Genomic DNA, 13634 nt, shown 5'->3' on the forward strand with positions numbered 1-13634 from the left:
CTTTCTGGGTTATGCTACTAAATTAAACATCTCACGAACTTGTTGTGGGTGAAGGGAGAAGAATAATTTCTTCCCCTAAAATTGCATTATCCCAGGGTCTTATGACCCCTAATATGAAAGCTTAGATTATCTCTTTTTAACAAGAGATGTTCTGTCCCGCTGTATGGCACACAGTTGCCAGATGTAAGCTCTTGCAGGATAGATCCTGCATCCTTCACACACACAGTTATATATTTACCTCTAGTTTTTCAGCCAGCAGCCCTTCTGTGCCGCCAGTGCGGAGTCTCATCTGCATTAGCTCGTTCATGGCAGACTGGTCACCTGACAAAAAAAAAAAAGAAAAAAAAGTTTACTACAAGGTTCCTTTAACCCATCATACTGCATAACGTAGACCCTCCATACTGCTGGATTGGTGCTCTGTTACCATATGAAGGCAGATTGTTACAGGGTGACAGTCTGTGTCACTGTCTGTAAAGGTGGGTGGTCCAGCAACAAAGGTGGGAGTGCGAGGGACTCTACATTCCAGAAAAAAAATTGAAGGGAGGAGGTGCTGCACTACGGAAAAGGGGTGACATGGCAATGTGGGGAAACCCTATATAGCGATCGCCGGGAGGCAGGAGACACCACTAAACTACAGAAAAAAAAAAAAAAGAATATTAAAAAAAATTAAATAATAATAAAAAAGCCCTAAACTGCATACTGGTAGGAGGGTTATACCTATATTACTATACCATTTCCCTTATCAGCTAACTAATTTCAGAAGTGTGGCGAACAACTGCAATTAGCAGCCTTCTAATCTAATCAAAAACACAAAAATAAAATAAAATGGCAAAGCCATGTCATGTATGCCTGCTATTTCCAAACAAAGGGGATCCCAACGAAGCTTTTACAATTAGTTGTGTCAGGATTGCATTTGGCGGGAAAATGGTGGCATGAAAAATACCAAATGGGCCTAAATCATTACCTTGGGTTTTCTACTTAAAGTGAATGTCAATTTTGATGCTAAAGTACCCGGTTTTTAAAAATTTAATTAAAAACAGGGGCACTTTAATTCATAAAAATTTACATTTCACTCCTGTTGTGAAAAAAACAAAAAAAACTTACTTTTTAATCTTCACAGCAGCTCCAGCTTCCTCCGGTCGTTGCAAGCCATTTCCCCGGGGGAATCAGTGTCTAGTTCAACTCCGTGATTGGAGGAAGCCGGATTCCTCATTTTAGACCCAGGAAGAGGTTTTGCGACGGGCGGAGGAAGCTGGGGCTGCTGTGAAGATTAAAAGGTACGTTTTTTTTTTCTCAACAGGAGTGAAATGTAAATTTTGATGAATCAAAGTGCCCGTTTTTAATTGAATTTTTAAAAACTGGGCACTTTAGCATCAAAATTGACATTCACTTTAAAGGGACAGTCGACAGTCTGTTTAAAAAGAAAGATAATACTTTTACAACCCATTCCCCAGTTTTGCACTGACAACATAGTTATATAAATATACTTTTTACCTCTGTGATTACCTTTTATCTAAGCCTCTGTAGACCGCCCCCTTATTTCAGTTCTTTTGACAGACTTGCATTTAGCCAATTAGTGCTGACTCCTAGGTAACTCCACATGCGCACAATGTTATCTATATGGCACACATTAACTAACACCCTCTAGATGTGAAAAAAAAATGTAAAAATGCATTCAGATAAGAGGCGGCCTTCAAGGGCTAAGACATTAGCATATGAGCCTACCTAGGTTTAACTTTTAACTAAGAATACCAATAGAAGAAAGCAAAATTGATGATAAAATTAAATTAGAAAGTTGTTTAAAATGACATGCTCTATCTGAATCTGAAGCTTATTTTTGACTATACTATCCCTTTAAAAAAAATATAGTTTTGATAAGTAAAAAAATAAATAAACATGAAATTCCTGGTAGAGAAGGGGTTAAAAATAGAGAGCTCTCTAACAGCTATGAAACTTGTTGTTAGTCAAACGGTTTGAACAAATTTCTATAAACATTACAGTAACATTCATTCAGATGTTTGCAGGAATCTTCTACTTACCAATGTTGTAGGCGCAGTAGCGGATGTTGGGTGAGATTTCTTCCACTCTCTGGTTGTACAGCACAGCCAGCTCCTCTGTAAATGCACTTGCAAGTTTCTCGTAGATAGTCCTACAAAAAAGAATAGAGCAGTTATGTCCATGCATTGGAAAGAACGTGCGAGTCTGATGGCGCATAGGCCGGCCCATAGAGATACTCACTTGCACTTGTTGAAGGCATTCATAGCATCTTCCCACTGCTGCTGCTCAAATTGTAGCATCCCACTGAGGTAAGCCATATACGCCTGCAGAGAACAGACAAGAGCAAACCATAATAAATAGATCAGAGTGGCACCTACAAGCGCCGTTCAGAAATTTAAAGGGACCGTGTACTTGAAAATGTTTAAAAAGATAGATAATCCCTTTATTTACCATTCCCCAGTTTTGCATAACCAACACTGTTATATTTATATATTTTTTACCTCTGTGATTACCTTGTATCTAAGCCTCTGCAGACTGCCCCCTAAGCATACAATTTTAAACAGCTTCACAATTTATGTATAGTATGACATTTGCAAAACACTGGCATACAGGTGGGTTGAATTGCATGCATCTCATACCATTTTTGAGACCAGGGAGAGAAAAGAAGGGGAGGGGAGAAAAGGGAGGGAAAGAAGTTTCTCACCAAAGCTTTCACTGCAAAAATGCTGGCAGCTCTAAATTAAGCAAAAGTTTAAAGGAGCACTGCCTTAAAGAGCGAGCTTAATCAGCACACGTGCCTTGTCTTTGTAAAAGCCTGCACTTTATCGCACACTGTACTGTGTGCTGGCTTTTAGAGAGAGGATGGGGCAGATGTGCTGCCCCTCCCAAATCTGCTACCCTAGGCACCGGCCTTGTTGGCCTAGGCCATAATACGCCCCTGGAGGCGTGCAATTCACCCACACTCCCAGGTTGAGGCAAAGGGTAGGTGAATGCATTGGTCTGTCTCCAAGTTACACCTTAGTGTGCTCCTAAATCACCAACCCAATTGTTTAAATACAAATGCCCTCACACTACCACAGATCACTATTACATTTTATTGTCCATTCATAAACAAACAAATCCGTTTTGTTACTTGTATTCTCTGTCAAATTCCAGCAGTCTGTTCTCAACTTTTAATTCCTGAATCTCTCACTATTAGACTCACAAGCCCAGAAACTTTCAGCTACTTCAGGAATAAAGACAGTAGACTTAGAATTAATTCCTCCTAACCAACCCCAATGCCAGTCCTCTGCATGTCCCCACTCTAACTGAAACATTCTGTCAATTATTCTACTTCAACCTCTAATGCCACGCGCCTGTCCCCTATTCCTTCAGTACTACTTCCTACTCTTGTGCCACATCTGCCACCTCTCTAACTTCAATACTACTTCCTCCTCTCGTTCCAGTCCTGCCACCTCTCTTCCTTCAGTAATTCCTCCTCTCATGCCACGCCTGCCACCTCCAGTCAGTACTTCAACTATCTTCCTTCACTATTGCTTCCACCTCTTGTACCACACCTGCCAGTAGGATAGCCTTATGCTTATCCCAGACAATATTTAGTATCTAGGGTAGTCTTATGCTTATCCCAGGCATTAATTAGTAAGTAGGATAGCATTATGTTTATCCCAGGCATTAATTGGTACTGTATATAGTAAAGCCTTATGCTTATCCCAGGCATTAATTAGTATATAGGATAGCATTATGCTTATCCCAGGCATTAATTAGTATATAGGATAGCCTTATGCTTATCCCAGGCATTAATTAGTATATAGGATAGCCTTATGCTTATCTGAGGCATTAATTAGTGGCATGCCTGCCCCCTCATTCCTTCAATACTATTTCCACCGCTAATAATTTATCTCCAACCATAACTCCTCCAGCTATCACCACCAGCACACTCCCTAATCCCTTATCTTATCGAACCTGTCTAATGACCTGAGCTCACTGTATATTATGGTTTGGAGGCAGGAGCGTAAGGTTACTGGATGATAAAGAATCTAATATCACTGAATACGTTCTCCATACAATACTTTATTTGATCTAATTCAATCAGGATTTCTCCCCAGAAATTACACTAAAAACGTGGATAATATAATTGCAGCTGAAACAAAAGATCATTCTTTAAATATTCTTCTAGACCCCTCTGCATCATTTGATGAGACAGACCATCATTGCCCATAGTACATTCTCTCTTTAAGGATGTGAGCTAAAACTTGTATGATCTGCATCCTACAAACCCACTGAATATTTCAGTGATATATCCTCTGGCTCTCTGTACAAGAGCGGCAAGGCTCAGTCTGAACCATGAAAGTTTATTTCTGATGTTTGTGTCATTTCTAGATTGCCAAGTTCCCTTTTAACATCGTCTTTTCATCACAAACCTATGTAATATATAAAATTGGTTCCGGAGAGTGATTGCATTTAATGTCCTAAGGGTGACTGCGTTTGTATTTTTTTTGTTTAATATGTGTATCCTTTTAAGATTAATAAAAAGTATATAATCAAAAATAAGGTAGACATGCATAAATCAAGCATTTTTGTCTCCCACTAAGATTTGTAGCCCTTCTTTTTCAGTGATAAAATAAGATCAATATGGGTGTATGTATTGTTTTGGGTAATGGAGTTAAAAGTAACCAATTTGGTGGACATTCTGCATCTGAGGAAGTGTGCCACGAGCATTTATTATATTAATTGAATAAAGGCATTGTGGGATTTTTCTTAATAAAACCAGGGAGGGAGTTTCTCATATCTGTCCCTTTAATACTCTGACATGCTGTACAAGTCACAGCTCATTAGCTCTGCAGAATATGGTGGTCATAGGACAGATATATGAACTTGTTGTGAGTGAACAATATCAGTTTGTACATATTTTTAAATGTTAGTGCTTCTTTGTAGAAAAATAAAAATGTAAAGTTATCTTTACTGAAACAAACATCTGCCTCTAAAGAAACACATTTTATAAATGGCTATAAAATAAAGAAGGTGTGATTATTAACCTAAGAAAATCAGTATAGTATAATATAAAATAAAGAAGGTGTGATTATTAACCTAAGAAAATCAGTATAGTATAATATAAAATAAAGAAGGTGTGATTATTAACCTAAGAAAATCAGTATAGTATAATATAAAATAAAGAAGGTGTGATTATTAACCTAAGAAAATCAGTATAGTATAATATAAAATAAAGGTGTGATTATTAACCTAAGAAAATCAGTATAGTATAATATAAAATAAAGAAAAAAATAAGCAGAAAAAAGCAGCAATAGGAAATAGAATTAAATGAAGAGGAAATATGAAAATATTAAAAGCAGAAGACTGCAGCAAGTGAAAAACACTATAGGACCTTTTATCAATTTGCTAGTGAAGGAGGAGAAAGAAAAAAGGAAAAACAGACTCAACCCGTCTGTGCTGACTTCTGCAGAAAGGGAGAGAATTCACTAATGGCATAAAAACGTCAAATTAGAAATTCAAGGTAAATTTAAATATTTCTTTTTTTTTTTTTAGGATCCTCTCCCACCCCCAGGAAATTGTATTTGATTTCCGGTGCAGCATGTGTAGTAATTTGGGATTTCACTTATTACTGGAAGGGTAACAGGCAAACATAAATTAATTCCATAACTCCTTAGAGTGAAGGTCCATTTTGACCTTTTAATCCTGGCAGCCGCTCCAGCACTTCCTCTTCCCGTCACAAGCCGTCTTTGCGGGTCCAAAATGACAAATCCGTCTTGCTCCAATCACAGCGTTGCATCAGGCCAAGATTCCCCTGGGGGGGAAGCTGTGATTGGAGGAAGCCCGATTTGTTATTTCTGACGTCTGCAGAGGCTTCCAACGGCCGGGGGAAATCACTGGAGCGGCATTCAGGATTAAAAGTTACGTTTTTGAAGAAAACAGTGAAATTTCTTTCCTTCCTTCTTTCACTCATTTCTTTCCCTCCCCACTTTTCTCTTCTCTCTCTCCCTTCTTTCCGCTTCCTCCCTCCCCCCCTCCCCCTTCTTTTCTCTCCCTTCTGTCAGGGATAAAATGGTATGAGACGCATGCAATTCAACCCACCTGTATGCAAGTGTTTTGCTAGCCCATTTTCTTTTGAATTGTTATGAAAATTCAAACAAAATACATTTTATACCCTGACCCAAAAAAATATTAAGGGGAAAAAAAGGCCTTTTTTTTGGGGGGGGGGGGAGCAGAATTTTGAGTGCCTAGGGCAGCACAAAACCTAAATACGCCACTGCAGAAGAGGTTTAGATACAAGGTAATCACAGAGGTAAAACATATTAATACAACTGTGTTGGTTATGAAAAACTGGGGAATGGGTAATAAAGGGGTTATCTATCTTTTTAAACAATAACAATTTTGGAGTAGACTGTCCCTTTTATTAGGTTTCCTCTTCAGATATCAGGAATAACTAAAATTTTAAAAGAAAGTTAAATAGAGGGCACATTTAATTCACTGTCATTCTCATTAGTTTTAAAATTACCACCAGCTTAAAGGAACATGCATGTGGTGCATTACATATTATTAAACAAAAAAAAAAAAAGACGCAATCTATTTCCCTAGGCAATATGACTCAAGCAATATAGCAGCGGGATGTACTGTCCATATTTTACTTTGGAAAATAAAATTATAGCCCAGCACAACTGAACTGCAAAGGAAATATTTTTGTTTCTCCAAAATAAATGTGTTGATTAACATTGTTAACGCTCCAGATACATTTGAAGTGATGCATTCGACTGAATATCTCACTTGTCCCTATTTAGACAGATTTGTATAGCACATAGCAATTACCTGAGCTTCCAGCTTAGTCTTGGCATCCACACGGTCACTATCACACAGCTTCTCTAGATCCTCTGCATGTTTTACCGCCTTACGCAGACGACTGAGCAGGTGGAAGCGCTTACGAGGCTCAGTGTTGGCCTCCTGTTTGAGTTGCATTGCATAGCTCCAGGCTCTCTCTGCGTCCATCAAGATCACCAGCAGGTACCTAGTTAAATGGGACACAACATTATTGGAACGTGCATATATGTGAAATAATTGAAGTAAATTAAATAGAGGGCTTGACAAAAAATAAAAATAAAAAAAAAAATCCCAAAATTTAGGAGACAGCAATTTTGGCAGCTAGATGGCGTGTTTGTCACTGCATTACTTTACCTATTTGGGTAATCATAGGAGTTCAAATTGATGCATGGATAGAACATCAATTTAACCCTTTTATTACCCAGAATGCAGGTTAAAGAGACAGTCTAGTCAAAATTAAATTTTAAGATTCAGATAGGGCATGTAATTTTAAACAACATTCAAATATACTTTTATCATCAAATTTGATTTGTTCTCTTGGTATTCTTTGCTGAACGCTAATTTCTAAGCACTTGAAGCTGTCTCTTATCTCACTGCATTGTGACAGCTAGACATATTCATGTGTGCCATATAAATAACATTGTGCTGACTCCCATGGAGTTGATTATAAATATGCACCGATTGGTTAAAATGCAAGTCTGGCAAAAGCACTGATATAAGGGGGCAGTCTGCAGAGGCTTGGATACAAGGTAATTACAGAGGTAAATAATAATAATAATAATAATACAATAATCTTCTATGTCAGAGATCTCAAAGTTGAAAGTACATAAAGGCCTCAGTAGCAGCACCCTCTGCAGCCAACCTCTGTGCCAACAAAACCCATCAACCAATAGGCAAGCACCTAAACCCTGTTATAAAATAGATGCAAATGGTAGCACACAGCAGACACCTCAGGAAGCCAGAACATTAGCGTGAGAGAGGGGTGGCGCAGCAGTATCTGTTGGCAGGGCACTGGGGTGGTAGCTCTGTGTGAGCGACTGAGGTAAACATCACACAGCGGCCTCAGAGTCTACAAAATACAGCCTCTCCCCCCACAACAGAAAGGGATGGGCATAAGCGCAGGCGCCAGGTACATTTTGTAAGGATCAATTAGAAACTAGGTCCCTGAGATTCTTGAGCCCTGCTACACATTAAAGGGACCGTCAACTCCAGCATTTTTGTTGTTTTAAAAAGATAGATAATCCCTTAAAGGGACACTGAACACAATTTGTTTCTTTCATGATTAAGATAGAGCAACAATTTTAAGCAACTTTCTAATTTACTCCTATTATCAATTTTTCTTTTTTCTTGCTATCTTTATTTGAAAAAGAAAGCATCTAAGCTTCTTTTTTGGTTCAGGACTCAGGTTAGCACTTTTTTTATTGGTGGCTAAATTTAGCCACCAATCCGCAAGAACAACCCAGGTTGTTCAGCAAAAATGAGCCGGCATCTAAACTTAGATTCTTGCATTTCAAATAAAGATACTAAGAGAATGAAGAAAATGTGATAATAGGAGAAAATTAGAAAATTGCTTAAAATGTCATGCTCTGACTCACGAAAGAAAAAATTTGAGTTCAGTGTCCCTTTAATTACCCATTACCCAGTTTTGCATAACCAACAGTTATATTAATATACTTTTTACCTCTGTAATTACCTTGTATCTAAGCCTCTGCAGACTGGCCCCTTATTTCAGTTCATTTGACAGACTTGCATTTTAGCCAATCAATGCTCAATCCACGGTAAATTCACATGCGTGAGCTCAATGTTATCTATATGAAACACATGAACGTCCTCTAGTGGTGAAAAACTGTCAAAATGCATTTGGATTAGAGGCGGCCTTCAAGGTCTAAGAAATTAGCATATGAACCTCCTAGGTTTAGCTTTCAACTAAGAATACCAAATGAACAAAGCAAAATTGGTGATAAAAGGAAATTGGAAAGTTGTTTAAATTACATGCCCTATCTGAATCATGAAAGCTTATTTTGGACTTGACTGTCCCTTTAACAACCGACGACGTACAGGGTACGTCCTACAAAAAACGGTGGTTAACAACCAACAACGTACCCTGTACGTCGTCAAGGGTTTCAAGCTGTGGAAGCGATCCGATATTGAGACATCACTGCAATACCTTTTTTCACACACCAATGCAGAGAGAGCCACTCTGTGGCCCTCTCTGCATCAGCCAGCGATGGTGCCGACCGTTGGTGGGAGCCATTGCTGGGAGGCGGCCTATCGCTGGCGAACTTCCGGCCAGCAGTGTGTAATTACTCTCGGGTGCGCGTGTGCGATCTGCCCATATAAACACCTATGAAGTGGTGCGAGAGGGTGGTGGGAGAGGGAGGGGGGAAAGCTACACTACAGAAAAAGTGGGAATAACTTAAAAAAAAAAAAGCCCAATTTTATTGCAAAGTGGGTACTGGCAGACAGCTGCTAGTACCAAAAATGGTGGGATCTTACACTGCAGAAAATATCATTTAAAAAACAAAAAAAACTTTTTTTTTTATACTGGCAGACTTTCTGCCAGTACTAAGGATGGCGGTGACAATTGTGATGTGGGGAAGGGATGAGAGCTGTTTGAGAGTGGTCAGGGAGGAATCAAGGGGTGGGATGTGTCAGGTGGGAGGCTAATCTCTACATTAAAGCAAAATTAACCCTTCAAGCTTCCTACAAGTTACCTAATTAACCCCTTCACTGCTGGGCATAATATAAGAGTGGTACGCAGGAGCATTTAGCGGCCTTCTAATACCAAAAAGCAACGCCAAAGCCATATATGTCTGCTATTTCTGAACAAAGGGGATCCCAGAGAAGCATTTACAACCATTTGTGCCATAATTGCACAAGCTGTTTGTAAATAATTTCATTGAGAAACAAAAAGTTTGTGAAAAAGTTAGTAAAATTTTTTTTTTTTTTATTTCATCACATTTGGCGGTGAAATTGTGGCATGAAATATACCAAAATGGGCCTAGATCAATACTTTGGTTTGTCTACTAGAAAAAATATATACATATCAAGGGATATTCAGGGATTCCTGACAGATATCAGTGTTCCAATGTAACTAGCGCTAATTTTGAAAAAAAGTGGTTTGGAAATAGCAAAGTGCTACTTGTATTTATTGCCCTATAACTTGCAAAAAAAGCAAAGAACATGTAAACATTGGGTATTTCTAAACTCAGGACAAAATTTAGAAACTATTTAGCATGGGTGTTTTTTGGTGGTTGTAGATGTGCAACAGATTTTGGAGGTCAAAGTTAGAAAAAGTGTGGATTTTCTCATCATATTTTATAATGTTTTTATAGTAAATTATAAGATATGATGAAAATAATGGTATCTTTAGACAGTCCATTTAATAGCGAGAAAAACGGTATATAATGTGTGGGTACAGTAAATGAGTAAGAGGAAAATTACAGCTAAACACAAACACAGCAGAAATGTAAAAATAGTCCCAAACAGTCAGAAAATTGGAAAGTGCTGTGGTCCTTAAGGAGTTAAGTATTATTAAAAATGCACCTCTTAGAACAAAAATAGAACATTTGGGGATATAAAAATGAGCTTCTCTGAAAAATAAATGTAATTATTTAAAAAGGTAGAATATATAAACTTAATAAAACTGTATAATACAAATGGCTTCAATAGATCTCACCTGTTATCAGACAACATCTCCACCGTTATTTTTTTCCCAGTAAACTTATGCCTATTTCCCATCTTAAAATTCAATGTTTTTCTTAAACGTCTCATGCGGCGTGAGCAATATCCCCTGTTGGCAAAGAAGAAATGTAACAAAAAATTAATTCAATTAATCAAAATAAAAACAAACATTCATAAAATTTCTATATGAAGAAATGTCAAACAGCCAATATATTATCAGGCATCACTTTCAATTTTCTAAGAGCTCGGTTACCTTAGCTCTCCACATATCTATTGTGGGAATATCCTTTGCCCTCCAATGTCTAGCTATCAACATTTTTACGCTATTTGCAAGTATGCGGAATAGAGGGAGTAGGGATCTAAGCGGTAGCTTGATAGACCTGTTTAACAGCCAGATTAGGGGGTCTGGTGGTAAAGTCGTGTGTAGTATTTTTCCAGCTTCATCTATGATCTTGTACCAGAACTGATTTAATAGTGAGCACCACCACCACATATGGCCCATGCCGCTCCCCACATGTCCGCATCTCCAGCATTTATTATCAGTGTTGGGGTATAATCGGTGCATTTTCCTTGGGGTTAAGTACCAGCAGTGCAAAATTTTATAGTTAGTTTCTAGAACAGATGCTGAAACAGATTTCTTAGTGTTTAGAAACATATTAGCTGCCATTTGTGGAAGAATAATTGTACCTAGCTCTCTTTCCCACATCTCTATAGAATATGGGAGGTTTCCGGGCATAGGTTGAGTTAGGATTTTATATATGGCAGAGAGAGAGTGGCTTATTGGTGAATTTAGAAGATATAGTTTCTCAATTTTGGTTGGGGTGCGAGTCATATTATTCTTATTTTTGTGTGTGGATATGTAGTTATGTAGTAAGTAAACCAGTTGTTTGCCCAGTCATAACCTTTGTCTATCAGCTGGGCCTGGGTGCATATAGAGCCATTTGCAATGACATTGTATAGTAGTATGTCCTCAGTGGTCGGGGTGTTAGGTTTTAGTTTCGTTAGGGAATCTAGTGAGAAGTCTGTTATGTCTAAGTGAAGTCAAGGGGCTGGCGTTTGAGGACAAGCAAGGATGATGGCGAAGGGCCATGTCCCATTGGTTAAGGGTCTCTTTTGTAATTGCATTGGAGAGCATTTTAATTCTTTCAGTGAAGCTAGGATTCCAGCATACAGTAGCTAGCGGGAGTTCTGAATTTATCTGCTCTTCAAGCTGGACCCATCTCCTCCGCCCCCCGGCCGTCCTCCAGTCCAAAATTCTTTGCAGGAATATAGACATTCTGTATCTCTCCAAGTCAGGCAATCCTAAACCGCCATGCTCACGCGGTAATGTCATGGTGTTTTTGTTTATTCTTGGGGGTTTCTTTTGCCACACAAAAGTGTTAATTAATTTTTGTACTTGGAGGAGGTAGCCAGGAGGTAAGGGCACCGGTACTGTCCCCATAATATAGAGGAGTCTCGGGAAGATGTTCATTTTTATGGTATTAATTCTGCCCCACCAAGAGAGTGTTTTTGTGCCCCAGGATGAGAGATCTCGCATTATTGCTGTTTTGATAGGTAGATAATTAGCCTGAAATAAGTTGTCGGTAGATTTAGGGAGATAGACCCCCAGATACTTGTGCTTTTGGACACCATTTAAGGGGGCAGTGATTTTTAATTAGGTTTATGGAGCTTTCAGGGAGACCAAGGGCTAGAATTTCAGACATTCTGGTTAACTAGGAAATCTGTCATTTTATTAAACATGGAGAGTTCGAGTAATAATGGGGGAATAGATGTTACAGGGTCAGTCAATGTGAACAGGATGTCATCAGCAAATAGCGACACCTTGTACTCGTCCCCCCCCACCTCGACACCTTGAATTGCCGACGTTTTTCGAATCTTTGCTGCAAGGGTTTCAATAAATAGGGCAAACAACAAGGGAGAGAGGGGGCAGCCCTGGCGAGTACCGTTTTTGATTTCAATCGGAGAAGATAGTGTACCATTTACAAGTATACAGGCACTGGGTGCGGCATACAGGGCAAATATCCGTTTTAAGGTAATGGAGCTAAAACCAAAGGCCTCAAGGGAAGCTCTTAGGTAGGACCAATTAAAGGCAACCTCGACACTCCTCATTAAATGTTCCTGCAATTTAGTTTATATCGGAGAGACCACCCGAATGTTACGTGACAGGATCCGAGAACATTTATGTAACATTGATAAAGGCAACCTCGACACTCATTTATACAAGCATTTTAGGGAAACCCATAACAATAACCTACAACATTTTAAGTTTTGGGGGATCTGTATAGTCAAGGGAGACTGGAGGGGGGGGGATTTTGAGGCTAAACTCCTCAAAAAAGAATCGGAATTAATATACAAATTGGACACCCTCTATCCTAGAGGTTTAAATTCAGAGTTAGATATATCCCCCTTTTTAGTAGTATAATCCGTTAGAATTTACTTTACTATTCATTTGTAATATAGAGCACTGAAAAAACCTTGTAATAAATAATAGATCCATTTTAAGGCAATAATTAAAAGTAACAATGGAACAATAAGAAGCTTACTATATCAGTATAAGAGATAAATTATATACAAACTACAGTCTTAACTATAGTAAGATAGAATTTAGTACAGAATAGCAGTATTTCCTTGGAATATGGCGACTAGTATCTTGTTTTTGTTTATGTCATCTGTTCTAAAATAAATGGAATACCACCCTTTGGAATTACCACCCTGAGACAATAACAATTTTTATCTATTTTTTATAATCTACAATAATATTTAATTGATTTTTAAAAGACTTTTGTAAACTTATCAATCCTTAATCTTATTATCGCCAATGAAATATAATGAGAAGAGACGAAAATATGATTTATATAAGAATAAAATAATACATTACTGTGATTCCACCTTAAGAGACATTCACCTGAGAAATTCACCTTAAGAAATAATTACCAAACAACAGATTAACCAATGAGAAGTAAGCAACGACTTTTTAAATCGAAGTTCTGGCAGCAACTGATATCTTGAAAAAGCCCACATACACGGGTGAAACGCGTAGAAGTAAGAAGTTGCTTGTTTATCAGAACAAAACTCACTAGGTACCTAGTAATTGCCTGCGCGTATATCACGCTAAGAGCGGG

General features: G+C 38.3%; 1 protein-coding gene across 1 annotated transcript in view; it reads right to left on the reverse strand.

Moving 5' to 3' along the window:
• SRP68 (signal recognition particle 68) overlaps positions 1–13634 on the reverse strand; it is a 40374-nt gene that overhangs the window by 12222 nt on the left and 14518 nt on the right. Inside the window, exons 3-7 of the mRNA XM_053709220.1 lie at positions 10508–10621; positions 6820–7015; positions 2239–2321; positions 2040–2149; positions 239–321 (exon numbers count right to left, since the gene is read on the reverse strand). Of these exons, the coding sequence (XP_053565195.1) occupies positions 239–321; positions 2040–2149; positions 2239–2321; positions 6820–7015; positions 10508–10621 (586 nt within the window). The remainder of the gene's footprint in view (positions 1–238; positions 322–2039; positions 2150–2238; positions 2322–6819; positions 7016–10507; positions 10622–13634) is intronic.

Source organism: Bombina bombina, chromosome 1, assembly GCF_027579735.1.
Source record: "Bombina bombina isolate aBomBom1 chromosome 1, aBomBom1.pri, whole genome shotgun sequence".
NCBI lineage: Eukaryota > Metazoa > Chordata > Amphibia > Anura > Bombinatoridae > Bombina > Bombina bombina.